The sequence below is a fragment of the Protopterus annectens genome, chromosome 15.part0 (genome assembly GCF_019279795.1).
Source record: "Protopterus annectens isolate FY-2018-M chromosome 15.part0, PAN1.0, whole genome shotgun sequence".
Classification (NCBI taxonomy): domain Eukaryota; kingdom Metazoa; phylum Chordata; order Ceratodontiformes; family Protopteridae; genus Protopterus; species Protopterus annectens.
Genome location: NC_056749.1, coordinates 20,716,110 through 20,740,278, shown reverse-complemented (window position 1 = coordinate 20,740,278; position 24,169 = coordinate 20,716,110). Strand labels below are relative to the sequence as shown.

Below are 24,169 nucleotides of genomic sequence, written 5' to 3'. Positions count from 1 at the left end.
ATAGGCTGTGTGAACCACCTTACCCTCATCTACGGCTTTGGTGACCTCTTCAAAGAAGTCTGTCAGGTTTAGGAGATATGATCTGCCGTTTACAAACCCTAACTGGGTAAGGTCCAGAGTTTGGAGATTGCCAATGTCATTGTTTATAAGTTCCATGATGATACATTCCATAGCCTTGCAGACCAGGCTCGTCAGGCTAATGGGGCAGTAGTTCCCGAGGTCCATGGTGGCTCCCCCTTTGTAGAGTGGGATAACCATTGCTGTGCCCCATTCAGTGGGCACAAAGCCAGAGGTGAGGCTATGATTGAACATGGTACTTAGGTGAGGTGCCAGTTTGTTCTGTAGTTCATGTAGAACGCAGCCCGGGAAGTTGTCAGGTCCCATGGATGCTGTGTTCTTGGCTTTGGAGAGTGTGTTTTTTACCTGTGCAACCATGATTATAGGAACTTTGCATTCTTCCGGTATAGAGATGGGCCCTTTAGGGGATGAGAGAGGGGTAAAGTTAGCACTGAACCTGTCTGCCAGAATGTTGGCAATATCAGTTGGTTCTGTATATTTAGTGCCATTGTGCTGTAACTCAGAGCAGATCTAAGTGTTGACATTGAGATTCTTGACATAGCTATAGAATGCTTTGTGGTTCTCTTTAGAATCAGTGGCAATTTTGTTTACGTAACTAGCTTTGAAGGATTTTATGAGGGATCTCAGCTTCTTACTGAGACTGAACACGGAGTTTCTACAATCATGGGATTTTACTCTTTTTTGCAACAGTTTTTTTTTCTTCTGTTGTAGAGTTTGTTTGTGGCAGGGGACCACCAGATTGGTTTCCTTTTTTTGGGGGATAGTATCTTGGTTCTGTTAGGGATTGCACAATCCATGCACTTGTGTAAGTGCTTGTAAAGTGCAATTGTGTAGGTTTAGGCAGTCGTACCTCCATTGCCTGTCAGCTTGGGTGTCGTGAAGTTTGCCACTTCTGTCTTAAGAAGAGTGAAGTTGGCTTGGGAAATTTTTTTTACGGTGGTTTCCCTAATGGGGGGTGGTGGTGGATATCTAGGGTGATTTGCTTGTGGTCGGATCTGACCAACGAGGAAATGACCTCTGATGTGGAACACCGGTTGCACATGTTGGTAATGACCAGGTCTAGGATATTGCTGTCCCTGGTGGGGGTGTGGATAAGTTGATCCAAAGCATTGGAATTTATGAATTTTAGATTGAGCACAAGAGTTGGTATGTGTGTCTTTCGGCTTTTCCCGGTTAGGGGTCACCACAGCGGAACTCCGATCCGCTAATGATTGACAGTTGATTTTTACGTGCCGGGTTGCCACCCCTGCCGCACAACCTTCAACGAAGGTACGCCCATTCACACATGTCTCCACGCAGAAGATGCTCTAGCTGAGAATCCAACTGGACAGCGTCTTACTGTGAGGCGACAACGCGAGTAGTTTTCCCAGTTAATGGTGGGGTAGTTGAAATCGCCCATTATTAGGGTGTTGGGTTGTACCCTAATATTTTCCAGTGTATCAAGAATGAGGAGTGGGAATCCTAGGGCATGGTGGGGGATCTGTAGCAAGCTACAATTTGGATTGCAGTCTTGCCTCCAGAGTTAGTTGCACTTGGATAATCTCGGATGCATTATGCTGAGCAACTAACCTGGAGGTGTGGATATCTTTAATGAATATGGACACGTCTCCACCTTTAGTGCTTCTGTCCAGGTTAGGTGGCCGAAAGGTATGGTATGAATTATAGCCTGGTAATGCAGGGGTGCTCTCTGGAGTCTTGAACCAGGTCTCTGTCACTGCACAGATGTCGATGTTATCCATTTTAAGGAGCGCCTCGAGTGAGTGCATTTTGAGGTATAGACTTCTAGCATTAAGTAGCATTACCCTCAGAGTTTGCTTGCTTGTACCTGTTACGGTGGTGAATTTGTCATTTGAATCTTGCCTAAAAAAGGCACTATAGGGATGGCAAGAGCCTTAGCCTGTATCCGGAATCCCAAGGGTGACAGGTGCAGGCCATCTCTGTCAAAGCATAGTGGTTTGTCGATCATGTCATCCCAGGCAGACAGATACTGGATCCCTTTAGAATGGCACCAGAAGCTTAGCCAATTGTTGAAGTCAATCATATTGTCCTTGTACTGTGGTATAATTCTGGGTGATGGCAGGATGCTACTTAGGGCTAGGGTCATACCTGCCTGAGCTACAAGATCGGACAGCTCCTCCATGTCTCTTTTCATGTAGTCCAGGGAGGTACGTCTCAGGTCATTCACACCAACATGGACAATGACAGAGTCATATTTGTACTTGTAGAGTGACCTGAGTGCATGGGTTATGTGGCTGATCCTGACACCTAACAGGCAGCTGGCAGTTACTTTCTCCTTGTTTAGCCTGGTGAGTGGGACATCAGTGTGCCTGACTATAGATTCACCTATGCCTAGAGTGCTGGGTACGTTGTTATGCCTTATGGGCTGTGGTTGAGTGGCATACTGAGTTTGTGGGCTATGTGTCATTTGGGTTGTGTTGGGGGGGGTGGAGGTTGCTTGCGTTTCTGCTTTGGAGGCCCCTGTTGCTTGGATAGATTTTTTTTTGAGAGCCTCTGTGAATGTAGGTGTGTCTTTTGTGTTTCTATATGTGTGTGTTTTGGTGGTGTAGGTTTTGAGGAACTATGTGAGGATGTGGTGCAAGTGTTTACCTTCTCCTCTTGACTGTCTAGTCCAGTCTTGGGTGAAGAGAGCTTTGCTTCCAGTTTGGCTATATAAGTGCATCTCTCACAGGTTTTAGTGTTGGTTGGTAGGAGGAGAGGGTTGATGTCCTTCATGGATGCATCTGCAGTCATAACAACTGGGTTGTCCTGTCGTCAGGCAGCCCTTCGGTCGGCCGGATTCCAAAGTCTGGGTCCGGCTTCGGCTGATGTCGCACTTCACCCGACGTCATCTTTGCTGGTCTTCGGGTATAAAGGCATCAGCCGACGCCATTTTCCTAAGTCTTTCTTGCCGCGTGGCGCCCGAAGCAGAAGCTGTTCGCAAGTGCCGGTCGGTCAGATCCAGAGATTACTACTACCGAATACTACTCAAGACTTCTAAAGCTAAGTACCCGTTGGGGACTCTTTCTTGCCTCAGCCGATGTCAGAAAAAGTCAATAACTGTTTAACTTGTGGGAAACAAATACCTCATAAAGATTTCCACTCTTACTGTTTGCCTTGTTTAGGCCCAGACCACGACGTAGCAGCCTGTTCGGCCTGTGCTTCCTTCAACCGACGAACGCTTAGGCGTCGGTCGGAGTTTGCTGAACAGTTTTTCGGCTCAGATTTTGCGTACATTATGCCGTCGGATCCTCCGACTACCCAAATTGTTAAAAAACGCAAAGAAAAAGACCGACACTCGCGGCCCGCGGTTTCGGCCGAAACCACGGTTAAGCAAACCGCGAGTGTCTCGGTTTCGGCCGAAACCGAGAAAACTGATCAAAATACAGCCGAATCAATGACTACTACTGAGGTTTCTGCCACTTTACTTGAAACAGCCTCAGAAATTATACCTACAACTGTGGTTTCTAGTGACTTCTCAGACACCATCCCTTTGGATGTCTCTACCCCAGCACGTGGTGCTGCTAGGCCTCCTGCAGCCATGTCTATTAAGGCCTTTGCCAGGGCTAAAGCAGCCAAATCTACTAAATCAGTGCCTGTTAAACCCCCCTCAACCAGGCCCACTTCTAGTTCACAAATGCTTACTCTGGCAGAAGATTTAATATCCTTAATTAGGGGATCTCAATCTCACCCAGACAGGGCCTCTCAACCCCCAGAAAAGAGACCTAGAGCAGAGCCCCCCGAGCCTGTCTCCTCTGATGATTCTGCGGATGACTCAGATATTACAGACCAGCCAGAGGCTCCTTTTTCCAATTATGAAGACTCCGATGCTGAAGAATCCATTCCAGCTGCCTCTCCACCAGAGGAATTCTCCATTCCAATGGCAGCAACAGGATTTCTCAGATTCCAGAAAAAGACTTAGAACTTTTCTGCACTTACCACAACATAGGCCCTTAGCTATACCTCCTGTCCTTTCTGTTGTGGACGACGCATTTAATGATGTCTGCACTGCACCTGATTCCTTACCTCCAGCCCCTGCCAAACCAGATAGATTTTACAGGGTGCCAGACACTCATCACCACCTATACAAGGCCCCACTGGCAGACCCCGAAACTATATCCCAGGGGCCTAAGGCAGTAGTCTCGACCACAGCAAAAAATCCTATTCCTTCTGAAAGGGAATCCAGGTCTTTAGACAGATGGGGCAAAAAAGTTTACACCTCTGCTACTCTCTCAGCTAGAGCTTTAAACTGTCAGTTTCATATGATACAATACCAAGAGTTTATGCTGGATCAGTTAACTAAAAAGCTATCCTCTGATGACTCTATAGATAAGAAATATGTATTAGAACTGGTAAATAGCATACAACAGGTTAGTAACCATTCTTTAAAATGTGGCTATGATGCACTGGAGGCTTCATTTAGATCAGCCATGACTGGCACAGTGATAAGAAGACATGCATGGTTGAAGGAACAGGCCTTACCGGATCATGTTAAAGCTAAGTTATTAGATGCTCCTATGGATAAGGCCAGTTTGTTTGGTACACCTGCCCAGCAGGTAATGAAGAAAATGGAAGAAAAGGCAAAATCTGTACAAACGGTTAAGGATTTCTTACAGGTTCAGCCCCCAAGGTTTAGCAGGAACTGGCCTGCCAAAAATTGGTCCTTTCCTGACTCCACAAGATCCCAAAGGGGCAGGAATAGACGTTACAGAGGCAGAAATCAATCCAGAGGGGGTGCCTACAGAGGACGACAGTGGCAAGGCAATAACAGAGGCACAGACACAGCCACTACCACTGCAACAGGACAATCACAATGACTTGACTCTAACTCCGCCTACCAGGGAACAAATAGCAGCACCATTAGGCGGAAAATTAGCCTTATTTTCGAAAAATTGGCACTATGTCACAAAAGACAAGTGGATTTTGCAAACCATAGACCAAGGTTACCGGTTCCACTTCCACACTTTACCAGTCAAAAGAGGAGTGCCAAACCTGCCTCCAAATCAAAAAATAGAAGCTCTACAGCAGATAATGCAATTAACAAAGCTGAGAGCTGTGGAAAGAGTACCAATAACAGAACAAGGCAAAGGATTCTACTCCAGACTATTCCTAGTTCCAAGAAAAGAAAAAAGTTGGAGACCTATTCTCGACCTGTCCATCTTAAACACATACATCATTGTCCCAAAATTCAAAATGCTGACCCTACAGCAACTTCTTCCCATGCTGGGCAAGGAGTGTTGGCTGGTAACTGTAGATCTCAAGGAGGCATACCTGCACGTCCCCATTCGACCAAATTGCAGAAGATACCTCAGATTTCTTGCAGGATCAGAGCACTATCAATTCTCAGCATTGCCCTTTGGCTTATCTACTGCGCCCAGAGTATTCACAAAATACCTGGCATCAGTAATCGCCCACTGCAGACTACAGGGAATCCAAATTTATCCATACCTGGACGACTGCCTGCTACAAGCGGACAACAAAAGCAAGCTGACAACAGATTTACAAAGGGTCATTTACTTGCTACAAGCCCTGGGATACACAGTCAATTTTCAAAAGTCAAGGCTGATACCATCCCAAACAAGGACATTCTTGGCGGAATTGGACACAGTAAAACAAATGGCATTCCTAACTGCAGAAAAACAAACAGAACTCCCTCTTTACTTCTTGGCACTAACAAAACAGAACAAGCTAACAGCAAGAAAAGTTCTGCAGGCCTTGGGCTTCATGGCATCATGCATAATCTTGGTCCCACATGCCAGACTGCATATGAGAAAACTACAGTGGTACCTAAAGAATTTATGGTCCCAACACAGGCACAGCCTAGAAGCAGAAATACCACTAATCCCATGCCTAAAACAGGAGTTCCTATGGTGGGCTCAAGCATGCCAGACAAATCCAGGCCTACCCTTTCACAACTTTCGAGCAAGCCAAACCATCACAACAGACGCCTCAGACCTAGGATGGGGGGCTCACATGCTGGACAAATGTGTACAGGATTGTGGACTCAGGACCAGCTACACCTGCACATCAACCAAAAAGAAATGCTGGCAGTAAAACTGGCAATCCAAAAATTCAGCCCATTTCTCAAAGAAGGCCATTTGATGATAAGGACAGACAACACCACAGTCATGTGGTACATCAACAAACAGGGAGGCACTCATTCATACCCCCTATGCAGAATGACTTTGGACCTTTGGAACCTGGCACTCAGCTACAACATCCAGTTACAGGCAATGTTTGTACCGGAAAGGAGAACACTCTAGCAGACATATTAAGCAGAACCACCTCGGATGCTCACGAATGGATGCTACATCCGGACATCTTCAAGACCATCACAAAGAAATGGGGAATGCCGCAGATAGATCTATTCGCTTCCCCTCTCAATCACCAGCTCAAAAATTCTGCACAAGGACATTCCACCCACTTGCATGGAAGGTGGATTCGCTCTCCTTCAGCTGGAAAGGTCTGACAGCATATGCATTCCCACCTCTTCCCTTGATACACAAGGTATTACTAAAAATCAAGGAGGAACGTCCAAGGATAATCCTGATAGCTCCGAACTGGCCAAGACAACACTGGTACCCATTGCTGAGGAGCATGTCGCGGGACAAAATGTGGGCAATACCCCTGATGCCTTTGATGTTAACTCAGAACAACTACAGCATCATGCATCCAAACCTAAAAACTTTGCAACTGACTGCATGGAACATCACATAGCAGCAACTAATCCAGATCTTTCCCAAAGGGTTAAAGACATTATCCTTGAAGCCCGCAGACCTTCAACAAGAAGGAACTATGCAGGAAAATGGAAAAGGTTTGTCATTTGGAGTGCTGAAAGAGGAAAAGACGTGTCGAATATAGATATTGCTAACATCCTGGAGTATTTGGCAGAGCTTCTACATACAGGCCTGTCCTATTCCTCCATCAAGATACATGCATCAGCTATTTCAGCAGAATACAGCTTTGATCCACCGGTCTTTTCACATCCTCTACTTAGGCAGTTCCTCAGAGGGATCAAGAATGTAAAACCTCCTAGGAAACCACCATTGCCAGCTTGGGACTTGAACTTTGTGCTAGAAAAGTTGACACTCCCGCCTTTTGAACCAGCAGCAACAGCAGACCTACAGCACCTATCATGGAAAACTGCTTTCCTACTGGCAATAACCTCAGCAAGGAGGGTTTCTGAACTTCAGGCCCTAATGGCAGTACAACCCTTCCTAATCTTCCACCAAGATAGAGTGTCCATGAGAACTAATACTACATTTATGCCTAAGGTGGTATCCAGAGTGTCTTTAAACCAGGCAATCCACCTACCTACCTTCTTCCCCAACCCTCAAAACAGAGGGGAAAGAATGCTGCATACCTTGGATGTACATAGACAGCTACGCTACTACCTGGACAGAACCAAAAGTAACAGAAAACTGACCAGCTTTTGTAGCCTATGCAACAGGAAGGGAAGGAAAAGCAATTTCCAAACAGACAATCTCCAAATGGATAGGAAATTGCATACGATTCTGTTACTCCTTCCATGGAAAACCAATTCCACAGAACATAACGCCTCATTCTACAAGGGCAACAGCCACTACCACAGCCTTCTTACGAGGAGTGGCAACCAAGGACATTATTGAGGCGGCTACTTGGACCTCCGTGCATACATTTGCCAAGCATTATAATTTACCTCTGTATTCCAGATCCCGAGCAGGGTTTGCCACTGCTGTACTGCAAGGGATCCTAACCACACCATAATTTCTTCTTCCTCCTCCCCTAGTTGGCTATGGTATTCTACCCAGTTGTTATGACTGCAGATGCATCCATGAAGGACATAGTACAGTTTTGTACCTACCATAAATGTAGATGTCCGAACTGGATAGCATCTGCAGTCAGGATTACCCTCCCTCCTTCCCCTCTGTGGTACTCCTAGGGTATTTACCCCCCTAATAGCTAGCTGGTGGGGGGAGTCTCTTATGGTGTATTTGTTTGTATATATGTACATACATGCTTATTTCTTGTGTTTGCCTTCTATCTTTTTGGAAACATTGGCATTTATCCAAAATTTAGCCTTCCAAGAAGGCAACTGGCATCTGGGGCAAGAAACACTGAGGAAAATGGCATCGGCTGATGCCTTTGTACCCGAAGACCAGCAAAGATGACGTCGGGAGAAGTGCGACATCAGCCGAAGCCGGACCCAGACTTTGGAATCCGGCCGACCGAAGGGCTGCCTGACGACAGGACAGCCCAGTTGTTATGACTGCAGATGCTATCCAGTTCGGACATCTACATTTATGGTAGGTACAAAACTGTACTTTTGTGTACATGGCAATTGCTGCATTGCTTCAAGATGCCCAGATTCATCAGGCAGACAGGAGAAAACACTGGGAGCTGACCCTTAGACATGTCTGGATAGGTGCTTATTTATTAAGGGCTATGACTGTTCGGCACACTGGCTTTGTGAGTTATGTGTTGCATGTGTTTTGTTTTGGGGTAGCAGTTGCTTGGGTGTCTGCTTTGGAGGTCTCTGCTGCTTAGGCAGATTTTTATTTAGAGCCTCCGAGTATGTTTTTGCGTGTTTATGTGTTTGGTTTGCTGTCGTGGTAGGTCTATGTGAGACTGGAATTGTAATGAGTGTGGTTTCCTTCTCCTCCTGACTGGTTACGCCAGTACAGAGTTGAGAGAGCTTAGCCTCCAGTTTGGCTATATGGTTGCATCTCTCACATGTGTTGGAATTTGTTGGGAGGAGGAAAGGGTTGTCTGTGTACATGAGGCAGTTGTAACATTTCCTCAAGATTCCCAGATTCACCAGCTGGATCAGAGAGGAGATTGACAACTGACCTTTGGACATGCTAGAATAGTATTGGGAATTCCTTTATAATTGAAAAAAAGGGCCATTGGCGAACAAGGTACTCAAGGGGAGTTTGTGAGGGTGTAGTGCTTTTAATTTTTTAGTGCTGACTTAGTGAGCAAGTGCCAGGTAACTTAAATGCAATGTGTTACAGGTAACTTAAATGCAAAAACGACAAACAGTAACTTTCTTTCAAGTGAAACAAGGAAATAAGTACAGTAAACAATGCAGATAACACTAGGGATCCACAGAAGCGCTGAAAAGCCACGTTTTAGGTGGAATTAGCATTTCAGGGAAATAAGAAACAAACAAACAACAAGCATACAAACAAAGCTAGATTCAGCAGGTCTGGATCTAGTATATGATATAGCAAACAAGGTGTACCAATTTCAGTAAGAAACAGTTCAAATATGCAGGCACTATAAGCCTTTAACCAGAAATTCCCAGCTCAGAAGGGCAGAGTCCAGCCTCTCCTCCCAAAAGAGTGCAGACCACAAACCTTCTTAATGTAAAATAACTGGCCTGAAGCCCAAGTGCTTAAACCAGAACTAATACACTTTTAGAATAACAGACACTGAGCCCTCAATCAGCAGTTCCCAGCTTAGAAGGATGTAAGCTACCTGTCCTGCCACCACAGTGCAAGCCACAAACCTTCCTAATGTAAAACAACTGGTCTGAAGCCCAAGTGCTTAATCCAAAAGACTTAGAATGATAGCTACACTTTAATCAAGTTACTACCAAGCAGTAATAAATACAATTGAGTACTTTTAGGATGACACAAAAGCAAAATAAAGTAGGAAGAAATACAAATACAGTAAAAGCAGATATATATTTTTTTAAGTGGAAAGAGAGAAAGGAGCAGCAGAAACTAAGCTGATTGGCCTTCTCAAATGTTCTCCCTGTACTGGGTAGAATGAGGTAATGACACTAGACTGGGAGGAGGGTCCCAGATCAAATTTACACTAGGGGCAGGCAACTGCAAAGCCACCAACTATAAAAACACTATACCAACAGGGAGGGAGGGTGGGAAACAAACTGCAGAAATGTTTCTCACAGCTGAAAAGCAGCAGTGAGCCTTGAAATGAAAGTTTTAATCAGCTAAAGAAGCCTCTAGAAAAAAGGGTTTAACTGCAACAAGTTATTAGAAACAAACAACCCAACAGATGCTTAATAAAAGTGGACAATTTCCAGTTAATACCTCACACACAGTGAAACTAGCTAGAAAAATGCACATTACACAAAGTGCTATAAATAACAAAGAAATAAAGAACAAAATAAACAAAAAAACAGGATACTTAATGTTTTATATTATAGCTCCAAGTTTCCTCAGTGTCCTTCCTTCGATAAGCTCAGTGTGAAATGGCAGAACACTCACAACTGAACTTCTTAGGTAACAGAAAGTTGAAACCTGAGACAGCTTTTAAGAAAGAAATATCAAAAGAACCAATGAGGTGCTTAGTCTAAACTGTAGTCCAGGTGACCTCAGTCAGCCAATGACCTCAAACAATTCTCTCTCACTTGAGATGCCTGATGGCTTTGGCTAAACTAAGATGTCCCTGAATATGTGCTCAGACACACAGCCTCCACAAACACTAGGCCCAAATACAAGCCTAAATATGGAAATGCTACAAATATCCCCACTACTTAGAACAAACTGCAGACATGTTTCTCACAGCTGAAAAGCAGCAGTGAGCCTTTAAATGAAAGTTTTAAACAGCTAAAGGAGCCTCTAGAAAAAGAGTTTAACTGCAACAAGTTATCAGAAACAAACAACCCAACAGATGCTTAATAAAAGTGGACAATTTCTAGTTAATACCTCACACACAGTGAAACTAGCTAGAAAAATACACAGTACACAAAGTGCTATAAATAACAAAGAAATAAAGAACAAAATAAACAAAAAACAGGATACTTAATGTTATATATTATAGCTCCGAGTTTCCTCAGTGTCCTTCCTTCGATAAGCTCAGTGTGAAATGTATTAAAAGTATTAAAGAAGAGGTTGGACAATGGGTAGGGAAAAGGAGTTAGAATATGTCAGCCAGGTGCTAGGCAGTTACAAGTAACGTGTGATAATATATAGTGCCGTCTGTGGGAGTTTTAAAGAGGAGATTGGATAGTGGGTAGGGGAAAGGAGTTAGAATGTGTCAGCCAGGTGCTAGGCAGTTGCCTGTCTGGGAGTTGTGTAGGTGGGAAATAATCTGTTTTTTGATGATGGTTTTGTTAGGTTGTACCCTGATTTGTAGTGGTAGGAAGTTCCAAGTCTTGGCAATGTTGCTAGAATACAGGGAGTCACTACAGCTGTAATGGCTTTTGGAGATTGCGATTAGTGCCTTGTTAGTCGATCTAAGTTCTCAGTTATTGGAGTACAGGGTGATCAGGTCTTTGTAAGGCTGGAGTTTTGTCAGGTTGGTGCAGTATTTGGTGAGCTAGAAGAAGCTGGTTGAGAGCTAAGATGTTAGGAAGTTCCAGCCAGGAAAGCTGTTTTAGGGCCTGACAGTGGTGGGTGCCGTAGGAGGAATTTGTGGCGAATTTTGCAATTTTGTTGTAGCATACTGATAGCTTGTTTAAATCGCTCTTGTATAGATTAATTAGGAAAGGAGAAGCATACAGTAAGGTAGAGAGAAGACAGGTATGAGCTAGGGTAACTTTACTGTTGCTGGTTAGGAAGTTTTTACATCTGTAAAGAGTGCCTAGTTTTTTGTTGATTTTGGTTATAGTATGAGTTATGTGTTCATCAAATTTCATATTATTGTCAATAATGACACACAGTAATTTGGTTTGTGTGATGGGGAGAATAGGATATTATCTGATGCAGAAGTAGAGAACAGGGGAGTAGGTACTGCTGCTTTGGATGGATAAAAGAGCATAAGTTGGGTCTTTTTAAGATTTAGTATTAGCTGGGAGTTTGTTGCCCAGATTTCGATGGGTGTAAAGGCTTCTTGGGTCTTGATGTGAAGTTGTTGGAGGGTCGGGGCAGAACAGATTAAGGTGGAGTCATCAGCTTATTAAACCAGGTTTGCTAGAGGGGTGGCTTTGTGAAGATTATTTGTAAATATAGTGAAAAGTAGGGGTCCTAGGACTGATCCTTGGGGCACTCCTAGTTTTTCAGGAAGTAGGGAGAAAAGGGAATTGTTCCATTGAATAGCTTGTTGGCGTTGGGAGAGATAGACTTGAAACCATAATAGAGTGGGGGTAGTCAGTTTAATTCTGAGCATGATGTTAGAAGTTTTGTATGGAAGACTGTATCAAATGCCTTTGATAAGTCAAGAAAAAACACAGACACTAGTTGGACGTTGTTGCATTGCATATTTACTAGATTACTAAAATGGATGAGTGCAGTGGTAGTGCTATGATTGGGGCGGAATCCGTGTTGAGTTTCGGCAAGACGATTGTTGGAGAGGAGATGTGTTAGGATCTGGGTGTGGATATATTTTTCCAGTATTTTAGCCAGTGGGGAAAGTATAGCTATAGGGCAGTAGTTTTTAGGTCAGTGGAAGTGCCCCCTTTGTGTATTGGTATAATTGTAGGAGATTTTCCAGAGAAGTGGCACCTTGTCTTCTGAGATTGATCTGTTAATGATTATAGAGATTGGGTAAGAAATGGCTTTGGCGGCTATTTGTAGGAATTTGGCAGGTAGTTTGTCTACTGCTAGGGTGGTGGGTTTTTGTTTGGTTAGGTGTGTATAGATGGTGTAAGTTGGTACAGGTTGAAGGGTGAAGGAGTTGGCGTTATTTGATGGGTTGTATAGTATAGTGGGGGTTGAGGAGGGTGGGTCTGTTGACAGCTTTAGTATGGAGTTGGTAAAGAACTCATTGAATTGGGTGGCAGTGTTTATAGAGGTGGTGTATATATTCACAGTGACATCAGAGTTCAAAACCACAGGAAATATTTAAAACAACATTGCAGGACACTCTCAAAGAAGTAAAGAAAACGTCTGAACTATGCTTCATTATATTTGTGACTAAATCTAAGAGAATTACTATACCATAGTTAACATAATTAAGAGCAAGGCAGATGTGGTGAATGGATCTTCCAGTTGTTGTTAGGTCCAAGACAGATTACAGAATGTTCTGTCTCTCTCGGAGACTTCTCAAAGTAATGTTTCAAATATTACTGCTGGTATAGCTTGCAGATTGACCTCATTTCTTGTCATCTGACTCTATCCCAGGTGAAACCCGCACTGTTGGAAGCTAGCAGTATTTGGCATCTTCCTGTGAAAATACATAGACCTCAGATGTTTGGCAGATGCTGGAAGTCTTAAAACAGTTGTAATTAGTTTGCTCTGAAGACAATGCAGTAACCTCATTTCTTGTCATCTGACTCTATCCCAGGTGAAACCCGCACTGTTGGAAGCTAGCAGTATTTGGCATCTTCCTGTGAAAATACATAGACCTCAGATGTTTGGCAGATGCTGGAAGTCTTAAAACAGTTGTAGTAATTAGTTTGCTTTGAAGACAATGCAATAAGCTTCTCAGCACAGTCATTGTGTCTGTAGCTGCCATAAAGTAATTTAATTTTAGCTATTTTTCTAAAGTTAATCTCCTGTATTCCAGTTTCCACTGTTAAAATATATACATTTAAACAGTTACAATAGGGTATGTGCATTTCTGTTTTCTTCAGCAAGGCACACTGTGGATACATCTTTAAGCTCAGTGCTTTACAAAATACCCTTTTTAATGCCTATGTTTGTACAGACCAGTTTGATATACACATGGCATACAGTTCTAATACATTTGTAACACAATAATCTTATATAGGTCATGTTGATTTTCACAAATGACGTATAATTATTTACAAAATTCCAGCTAGTTGGGCTGGTAGTATCTCCTTTCATCACAAGGGGTTGTTAAAGTTTCCCATGAATAGGGTGTTTGCAACAGCTGACCACTCCATTGTAAGGAGCCTTGTCTGTGGGAACTTGGACATGAATGAACTCCAGAGCATCATCCTGTTCAACCAACATGGAGTTGTATTTCTTGCTAACATAGATTGAGACACCTCCATATTTAGCCCTTATCTGTTCTGCTGTTGGTCTAACTGTGTGGAAGGCAAAGTAGCCTTACACTGTCAGTACCTTCTGCAGCTTTAAACAAAGGAAGAGAGGTGTAAATTTATTATGACTTGAGGTTCTTCAGAATACTTATTCACTGTAGAAGGCCTATAAAGTCAGATATAATAGATATGTACCTAACATATCAGTTGTTTTTGAGGAGGACTTCATGTAGTGCACAATTATTACTCACTTGCCCCATGATTATTCTCTTACCATCCCTACAGCCTGTTTATCAGTAGCAGTAAATATATAGATTGATTTCTGTAAAACGTAGGCAAGTATAGTAAATGTTTAAATTGTGTTATTTTCTTATGCTTTATTTTATTCAGTTTGTTACTTATGTTCGTGTTATCCAGGTTTTCAGATTGTGCTTTATTTAATGCATGGGACTCGAACTAGAGAGTATTGTACATGATGCAACCATCAGCCAGAGAGAAGCTATCAAAAATTCTGATTTGTGCTGAAGCATGGATATCAGAAAAGGAAATTATAGAATTTTTGTCCACTGTAAACGACCTTAACACAGATCAAATAATGCAGGAAGTGCATATGTTATTCAGGTAGCTACACAGTAGTTTATACATGTAGTGGTCACAGTGAAGGTAGTTCCATTAGACCGGTTTGCTGTTCCAAGTCTATATTTCCTTTACTTCATCCCAAATGTTATGTACATCTTTCTAGGTGCTTTTTGCCGCATGCCTATGGACCAAGTCCCCCCCCACCCCATGCAACGTCAGTCTGTTTTTTCCCCACATACCAGGTATTTAGTTAATTAATTAATTTATTTATTTATTTATTTAACATTTGTTAACCGGGAAAGTCCGACTTGGAACAAAGCCAATTTTCAGCGGAGGCCAGGGGAGAAATGCTCTAGATGCATGTCTTTCTAACGTGGGAGGAAACCGGAGCACCCGGAGGAAACCCACAGAAACGCAGGGAGGACATGCAGACTCCACACAGAAGACACCCCAGCCGAGAATCGAACCAGAGAACCTCTTGCTGTGAGGCGACAATGCTACTGCTGCACCAGTGCGCCATGCAGTATCCCCTCTGCAGAGGCAAGAACCATGTGGCGGGGCCATAACCCAGGTAACCATGAAGATGGCTTGTGCCACTGCCTGTGCCTGACATTAATATGTGCATTGTGGAACAGGAGTCCTTGTTCATGGCCAGTTCAGTTAGGTTGACTGCCCAGACCAGGGTCATGTGACAGCCAAACTTACATGTTCCCAAGTGTAGCAGGGGTACTAAAATTCCATTGGCCAAGTTAGTCTGGCTTACCCCCCCTCTTCCCATAGGTATCCATACCATTCGGTCCCCATTTGACAGCTGCATCCTGGTGTCAGCAGCCACAGCACTGTGGTACACGTTGTACAGGTGTTTCCTTTGTGGCCCTCCCACTGACATGCACATACTCTCACACACACAGCCCTGGAAAGCTACCACACTAATTGTGGATACCAAGCTCATGTCACCCCAATCCACAACCTTTTATACATGTCTGTACTTGCACTGGGAACAGTGGCAGACCAGCAACCACCTCTCCCTCCACCCAGAATAATCAAGCTACAGCTGGGACACTCACTTCCATTTCACCCCTGCCCAGCTGTTCCATTGCCCGAACTGCTGCTTGCACTCAGGTCCACTGGGTTGTAGTTGAGGCTTCAGTACTCTGTGTCCCATAGCTGAATCAGATGAGTGTATGCAGTGTACTGCATCAAAGACTATTTCACTGGAGACAATACAATAAATGTAAATAGATGAAACAATTGCAACTGAGAATCACTATAGTAATGCTGCAGGTGAAATGCTGTCTATACCCCTTGAGTAGTCAAGCTTCCCATCAACCCTGCAAGCCTACCCCTGATCTCCAGCTGGCCTCCTGGCTTCCCATGTTGCTAGTCAGTCTTGGCTTGTCAGTAGCGCAAGCATATGTATGCCTTGCTTCTGCACCAGTGAGACAGCTATTTGATGAACATTATTTAGTAACACGGCCCTTAATAAACAGTTGTGTTATCTTCCATCCCCTTGCTTGGCTTTATCTCTACTTAAAACTATATAGAAGTGCTTGTCCTTGATATGTAGAGAGATACAACCTTGTCTAAGACTCGGATGACTTGAGTTTAGGTAGTGGTTTGGGTGTTGAAAGAGGAGGGAGGGTGGGATGGGACAAAAAGAATGTCGGGGAGGAGAGTGCTGTGGTTCTTGGCTGGTGAGTGCTCTAGTGCAAGTGAAGGGTTGCACAACGGCTGTGGATGGTGGCTGTCTGAGGTCGTGTGTCTGCACGTGTGTGTTTGTGTGCGTGTGTGTGTGTGTGTGTGTGTGTGTGCGCATATGTGTGCGTGTAATTGTGTGTGTATATGTGTGTGTGTGCGCACATGTGTGTGATTGTGTGTATATACATGTGTGTGCGCATGCGTGTGTATACATGTGTGTGTGTGTGTGAGCGCGCGCGCGCGCATGATTGTGTGGGTATATACATACGTGTGTGTGTGTGTGTGTGTGTGTGTGTGTGTGTGTGTGTGCGCGTGCAATTTTGTGTGTGTGTAAGCACGCTTTCCCATTCAAGTCCCCACAGTGATGCTGCACCAATGTCGGCCACCAGGAGGTGGATTTAAATTAGGGCTAGGAGAGAAAACCCCTACTGCTTGGCACCAGGGATAATGCAGGCCAGTAACTGGATACAGAGCCTCTTGTCCAGTGCTAGATGGATATGTAGCATCTGGGTCCCAGTTTGAGGGATAAGTCAGACTCATCTGTCCAATGGCACAGGGCTGCCTAGCTGCAGTCAGGTCTAGATGGAAAGGATGCCTGTGGGCCATGGTTTGATGGGTGGGTAAGTCAGACTCACCTCAGCAGCATACATGTGGATAGTTAGGCTGCAGGTGAAAGCACAAATCATCCTCATGGCTACCCTATGTACAGCTGTCACCTCCATACAGGAGATACCTGGTGTGGAGAGAACGAATGACCTCAACTCCTATGGAGAAAGCTTGATGTTTGATGTGCACAGAGGCAGAAAAGGTTAGAATAAAAAAGTATTTGTAAATTGTGTAATACACACTGGCCTTCATTGTTTATCTCTGTGATCAGAGGAAATTGCAGGGACTGCTAATCTTTTAATCTTTTACCAGTGTACGTATTTGCTACTGATGTCAAATGGAGAGCAATGCTAGTAAAATGTGTCCTGAAAAATTTCACAGTAGCTACTGTGGGACCATTGTTAATATTTTGTGTGACTTGTTGCAGACATTGTCTCAGGTTTTCTGTTCACATAACTGTATTTCTGGTTCTCTATAATTATTATTAATGATATACAATGGGCAAGTAATCTAAAAAACATCAGCAGTGCGTACTTCAGTAAACAAAAAAGCTGAACTAGAAGACCATTGAATGAGCACACGAGTTGTTAACTGGCTAAATACTTTAGGGAATAAAGGAAATGGGAGACGGGGTTTAATAAGGACGTAAATGCGTTCTAGTACTTATGTTTTGTAAACGCCCTTACTATTTGGTGTGTTGGAAATGCATGATGACCAACAGAAATTGAAGGAAGTAACTTTTTTTTGTTTACTTTAGATGAAGAGGAGGAAGAGGAAGAAGAAAGTGATGACGACTGTCAGGAAATTTCTCTTCATTCCAATGAATCAACCTCCTTGATGTCTGACAGTATTGAACCCCTGGCCAAGCTTCCAAGGACTGATACTCGAGCGATTTTTGTTCAAGCTCCACCTTCTACCTAAATGTTACAACTACTTGATGCCTGTGACTGCTAGCAGTAGGGACAATTTGTACAAACCAAGCTTTAGAGCCCCAGGGGAAAGAAGGGGTCTGTTTACTTGAAGCTCAAGGTTTATACAGGACTTCCCCATGAAATAGATTTTTACAGACCTTCTTCTACTGAAAGGAACATAGGGCTTACAGATTCCTCTGGTAGGCCTGTTGCCACCAGCTGTTTTTGTGTGTGAAGGAATAATACAGCTTTTTGAAGAGTGTGAGTTTAAGTAGAGTTGGGGATGAACTGAGGATGACCACACCTTTGTGTATGTGTGACAGATGTGGAATGGTCATTGTGTTGTAGGCTATCAAAAAGTGCCTAGTGTACTGCAGAGTGGAGAAGCTTAGAATCATCAGGCCTTGGCTCCGTTTTATGTTATGTGGTTTTCTTTCCTGTTTCAGAATTCAGCCACCGCAAATAGTTTCTGTATGTGAGCAGTACACATATGAAAATAATGACCGTCTCTTCAGCTCCCTTTAAAAACACACAAGGCATATTTAATCTCTATTCCACTGCTTTAAGAATACAATGAAACAAGGCCCAGTGTGTACAGATATGGATTAGGGACTGCACTGCAGTGAGACTCTCAGGAAGGAATTAATATGAAAAGTATATTGGCAGAGGGAAGACTGTAATAAACTTAGTGCTGGGCTTATCAGCAGAAGAAAGTTTGATGTACTGATGGACATACAGACTGGAAAGGGAATAGCTTGGTAATTTGTCCTTGCTTTTTATCGATGATGTTTTTTGAAACAAGGAAGACTAAGAAACAACAAAAACATTAATCAGGTGTGAACCTGATTAAAATAGGAGAGGTGCTCAAAGCTCTTGTTAATTGACAATTGACACATCGTCTATATATGAATTTCATTAATGGGAGTGAGCATCATCACGTGACTCATGAGTATTTGTGCGTATATAGAGTTTTGCTCATGAGCAGGTGCTCATTGTGAAGCGACAGCATTCAGGAAGCAGGTACAGGAAGTGTCATAATGCGTGATGCTGGATACTGCCGTGAGCCTCACTAGTAGCTGCTTTTTATCAGATGCAGCAGGAGAACTTTACCTGAGTTAGGTTTAGTCCAGGCACGGTGTCCATCAGTATGTGGCAGTGGGTGCCCTTTTAAAACGTGGTTCAAGTTCATTTCATAGTTATTCTCTACAGGTCAAAATGTTTATATTGAGAGTTTTGTAGCCTGGCATCTTGCACATTGCATTATTAGTTGACATAGCATCTACTTCACAGGCATTCTTTTCAGGCACACCTTGATTGTACTTGGGGAGTTTTGTTTGTGGGTGTCTTCTCCAAATTTGATGGTAATTGTAGGTCAAAGTTTAGATGGGAAGGCACTATATGCTGATGCTGTTTCTGCCTTTTCGAATCATTTGTTGCTGTGTGCAATACAAACCTACAAGGGTGAATCCTAGCAGCACATATTTTATGCCACACACACTGGTGCTTGTGCTGTTCTTAATGTAAGTGATGCATTCAAGTGGTATCAGACATTAAGTACAGTCAGAAGAAAAGCTGCTGTGTGCTGAAAGACATGTCCCATTTGGATGACTTCTCCTATACTGGGCACACTTCCAGGCTACACTTCAAAGTCTTTCTTCACAGATTACTTGCTGTATGAAAACTGTCCGTAAGCTGTCTGTTGAAGTGAAAGAAAAAAAAAGCTTGGCCTGCCAGGGTAAACAGATGCTGTATTGCATCTTCTTATAATGTAACTGGTGCACTATTTTTAAGGATTTCTTGCTCTGTGCAAAAGCGGGCATTTATTTAGTAAGCAGAAAGAAAAGGTAACGTGCCTTAATGACAGGACAGGTACATCAGCATTTTGCCAAAACCATTATATGCCTTTATCATATTATTTTCTTACAAAAAACTGCAGCTGTAAAACGTTCAGGTACAGATGGTACATCATCAGTTTTGTTTCATAAGAAATCATTTTTAACTCTTGCATTGGTCTGTTTTTTTAAATCCAAGGAATAAATGTCATCTCCCAGAAGGAGCCTATAGTAGCACCTAAAGAAAATCAGCCAGTCTTTGTTGAAGAACAGTATGATTTATGTTTAACTGCACATTCTTAGGAACCTGTTAGACTTTAAATGTTATTTTTCAAGAATTTAATCAGTTGCCACACATTTTTAAGGAGAAAATCCTGATTTTGCACAGAGCGGATTCAGAAATTCAAATTACATTATATAAGCTGTTTGGTTAAAGCTTACCGATTAAAGTCTGGACAAGCTTAATTTCACAAGTTCATGAATTTGAAACATCAGTACACATGGCACTTACTGTACTGAGAAGCTATATATTTGAGTGGTGCTCTTTAAATGTAGTTTAGCACTGGAGATGAGAACTCCCTCAGAATCTGTAATTAAATTATTTTTTAACTGTGCGTTTTCTTTTCCTGAAGTGCAATTAACACAGTTGTTTTTCGCTGTGCAAGGGCTCCCCGAGGGGTATGTTAAGGTTCATGATCATATCCTCCTTCCTTTAATGAACTCCTTTAGGCACAGGTTTTTAGTGATAACAAGAAATGTCAAACATTGCACTTCTTTACCCAAGAGTCCTACATCTGCACCTTAATATCAGATTTCTTCTCATAGTGTTACACACAGATGTGTTTGTCTGAGCTGCTGGAAAAAGTGTAATTGTACAAGTAGCATAGCCCCCTGCCTTTCCACATCTGGATTTACTGTTGTACATTAATTTTATTTTGAGTGTTGTTTGCTGGGAGTGACTTGTACTTACATCGTTGCAATGTAATTATAGCCTTTTCTGTTTTCCTGTTTCAGTCTCAGAAGTAGCTAAAGTTCATTTTCTCAGATACAATCCCAGCTGTAGTGCTAGGTCGGGGCGGGGGGGGCTTGCAAAATAAGGCAGCTAAGCCATGACATAGGTTTGTCTTTTGAGCTTCATGTGAAGCAACAGAAGGAAACAAAAGGACTTCACTTATGTGTGCCAATCCATGTAACTGCAGTAATCATAGCTGTAGTCTCTCCTGGTGGCTAAAGCAGGCTGACACTCCCGTTACAACCAGCTTTCTCTAGAGCATAGAGTGCTGATACTAAAGTCCAGCAGGTCAGAACCCCACTACTGATTCTAAACAGTCTTTTACAAAATAAAATAGCCTTTAACAATGCCATTTATGTCCTCTCGCTGCTGTTTCTTTTTGCCAAATATGCCACCTAGAAAAGGGCTGTGTTGAGTGAAGAATGCAGAATATGATACCTGTGTACAGAACTCAAAAGTTTTTAAATCTACTGATCTGCCATGGAAACATCTTAATTTGTTTGAGTTGTAGCTGATCCTCTTCATGTTTGAAGTGGTTGACAACATTTTTTTAACGGTGATCCAGAATGCATTACTTTTGGAAATCCAAATGAAACTTGTTTTATTTTTTTTTCCTCAAGCCACTGTGAAATTTTAACTTTAACTTTGCCAAATACATTGTAAGTAAAAAAAAAGTATAATTATATTGTTTGTTTGCTTAGCTAAAGCATATTCACTTTGGTCATTTTTGTGCAGATAATAAATGTAAGGTATTTTGTTTTTATGTAAATATGTACTAGTGAAACATATTTAAAAAAAAATTTTATATCTTAATTGCTGTCAGTGTTTTTTTTTTTCTTTTTTGCAGTGCGTCACTTATTACAACAAATGTTACATGGTGTGTAAGCTGTCGGTTTCATTGTCTGTATGGTATGTTTGCACTACTTTGCAGTCATCTGTACACTGCCACATTATTTGTTTCATTCCAGCAAGCCGTACTTCTCAAACTCAGAGCAGAGGAATTCCAGACAAAGCTAAAAATAATGGGAGAAGGGACAGGTCTTCACTATTGTTCATAGAAACTTACAAAATTACTACAATAACAGGTTTGCATTAATATGCATTTTCTGAAGGATATGAACTGTGAAGCTCAAATGTCTGTCACCATTTAGTGACTTTAGTCCTCCATGATTTGCAAGAAAAAAACACAAAGTCTTTGAAGAACAGACCAAAAATACAAGGCAAGAATCTGTAAATTCTGCAAAATTCTGATGAGTTGAGAGGTATGCAAAACCCCCCAATTTTTTTGGACATTGCACAGGGCTGTTTTTTCAGTACATGTCCAAGCAAAACAGCATTGTACACCATTTTAAGAAGCTGATGTTTTCTTTATCAGTATATTCTTAAAGTAGGTCGTAACATGCCTCATGTTTGCTTCAGTCTATGCCAGAAGGCCCTCATTCTTCAGTTGAATATCCATCCAGTCGGATGGACTTAGTCTGAGTATGCAAAAGTCCCCTTTTATGGTCAGACTTCTGATGCTGTGGGAATTTTAAATCATCTGCCCTCAGCTGTTCACAGACACTGTGTTTAGTAGTAGAACTTCATGAGTTAGTTTTATTCAAAACCAGACATCTTGTTGGAGCTGCTTCTGTTTGGAAAACTGGTTTGACCCTTTGCTCTGCTGTGGTAGTCAGAAGCAGCCAAGCAGGAAGGGAATTTGTATAAACCGTTCTGCTTGGACCCAAAGCCAAAAGACTAATTTCTCTTTCTACTGCCAGGACTTGTGAGGGCCAATAGGTGATTCAAGAGATGACACTTTGTGTAAATTAAATTTTTGGCAAAAGACCAACAATTCAGTCATGACATGGAACTGATACAAGGAGTATTCATCCTTATCGTAAGGTGTAATGATCCTAAAGTTCAATTAATCATTTGGCAGGCCTGCAAGGGCCATAACACTTACATGGGTATGTGCAGAAGATTTGCCAAATGCAAAAGAAATTGCTAAAATTGAATGCACTTTTGTCCATTTTTAGATGGAATTGCATTTGAGCAAATGATCTTGAGTGAAGTGAAGGGTCCCAATTAAAATGTCAGCATTCAAAATGCCGAGTGCTGACAAGCCAAAAAAAAAAAAAAGAGAGAGATTAAAAACACAGGGAAATAACTAATTTTGAAAATAGATCTCCTTTTAATTTCCTTTTAATTTATTTTGGGGACAAGCCCCCCACATCCCCCAAACTTGTATATGCCAACTCGGAGATCACCATACCTCTGAGAAAAGGGAATATTCCAAGAAATGGCATCTTGTACATAGTATATGTAAGTGTAATCTTTTGGCCATTCAATCTGTGTATTTTGAGACTCGCTGTAGTGGGTCCTGACACTTCAAGTGGTTAACCGAGTGAACATCTGGACCTAGATCTTTTCAGTGAGACCACCTTTAATGTACCACTTCCCCTATCTTCCTGGACCAAAAAAAAAAAAAAAAGAAAAACCTAAAGTGCCACTCCTGAAGCTACATAGACAGTTTTTCAGTAGTCCCAGAGATGTAGGATTCTTTTTTCCCAGGTGTAAGGAGTCTACCCTCATGCCTTAGAGTAACACTTCTCATCACAGCTGAAGGCATCATTGTTGAAAATGAGGCCTCCACCTCCTGTTTTTATCTGTGTTTTGTCATGTCTCTTCTTCATCCATAACCCCTTCACCGTTGTCATTTAAGAGACTGTATTCCCATTAAAGATGATCTGGCTTTCAGTTAATGGATTGTTGAATAGATGTTCATCGTGTTTCACTGTTGCAGTCATTACTCTTGGTTATCCTGCTGGCAGGCTACCTGCAGTCGGCCTGAATTCCAAAGTCTTGGTCCGGCATCAGTTGCTGTCGCTTCTTCCCTGACGTCAGTGCGCCAGGGGTATAAAAGATGCAGCTGACGCCATTTTCTTCACTCTTTCTTGCCGTGCTGTGCCCGAAGCAGAAACAGTTCGCAAGTGCCGGTCGGCTGACTCCTGAGATTTTTGTGTTTGAATTTCAGATCCGAAGTCTTCATTTAAAGCTAAGTACCCCATTGTGAAAACTTTTTTTCTTGCTCCAGACCGATGTCAGAAAAAGTTAATAATTGTATTTCTTGCGGGAAGCAAATACCTCATAAGGACTTCCATTCTTATTGTATTCCTTGCCTAGGCCCTGATCACGACGTAGCTAACTGCAGATTTTGTGCTAGATTTAACCAACGCACTATTAAGCGTCAGTACGATTTTGCATTTCATTACTTTGGCTGAAGATTTGATTACACGATGTCGTCGGATAGGCATCCGACTACCGCAATTCGCAAGGAAAAGGAAAAGGACAGGCATCCGAGGTCCAAAACTGACGAGGCTTCTTCTAAGCCAGTCGCCGGTTCTCAGTGAGGTGCGTTCGCTGCACCTGACGCCCGCTACCTCAGAGCAGCAGGCCGCTTCTGACTCCCATGTGGAGCAGACTAGGCCTCTGGATACTCAAGGTATTGGACACTTGGAAAATATTCCCTCAGATGGGTCCGGAGCCGCTGAGCAGGCATCGGCTTCTGAGGGTGTTTTCAGGCCTACACAATTATACATAAAACCGACTACAGCTTCAAAGGCAAAGACTAAAGCACCAC

The 24,169-nt window shown here is 42.6% G+C and overlaps 1 protein-coding gene across 3 annotated transcripts in view; it reads left to right on the top strand.

Annotated features, from left to right (window-relative positions):
* The window catches only part of RFX1 (regulatory factor X1), a 1,726,663-nt gene extending 1,705,303 nt beyond the window's left edge, over window positions 1-21,360 (top strand). For all 3 annotated transcript variants that reach the window (XM_044057089.1, XM_044057092.1, XM_044057093.1), the window contains exon 21: window positions 17,550-21,360. In XM_044057089.1, the coding sequence (XP_043913024.1) occupies window positions 17,550-17,713 (164 nt within the window). In that variant the 3' untranslated portion in view covers window positions 17,714-21,360. The remainder of the gene's footprint in view (window positions 1-17,549) is intronic.
* Window positions 21,361-24,169: the final 2,809 nt, after the last annotated feature.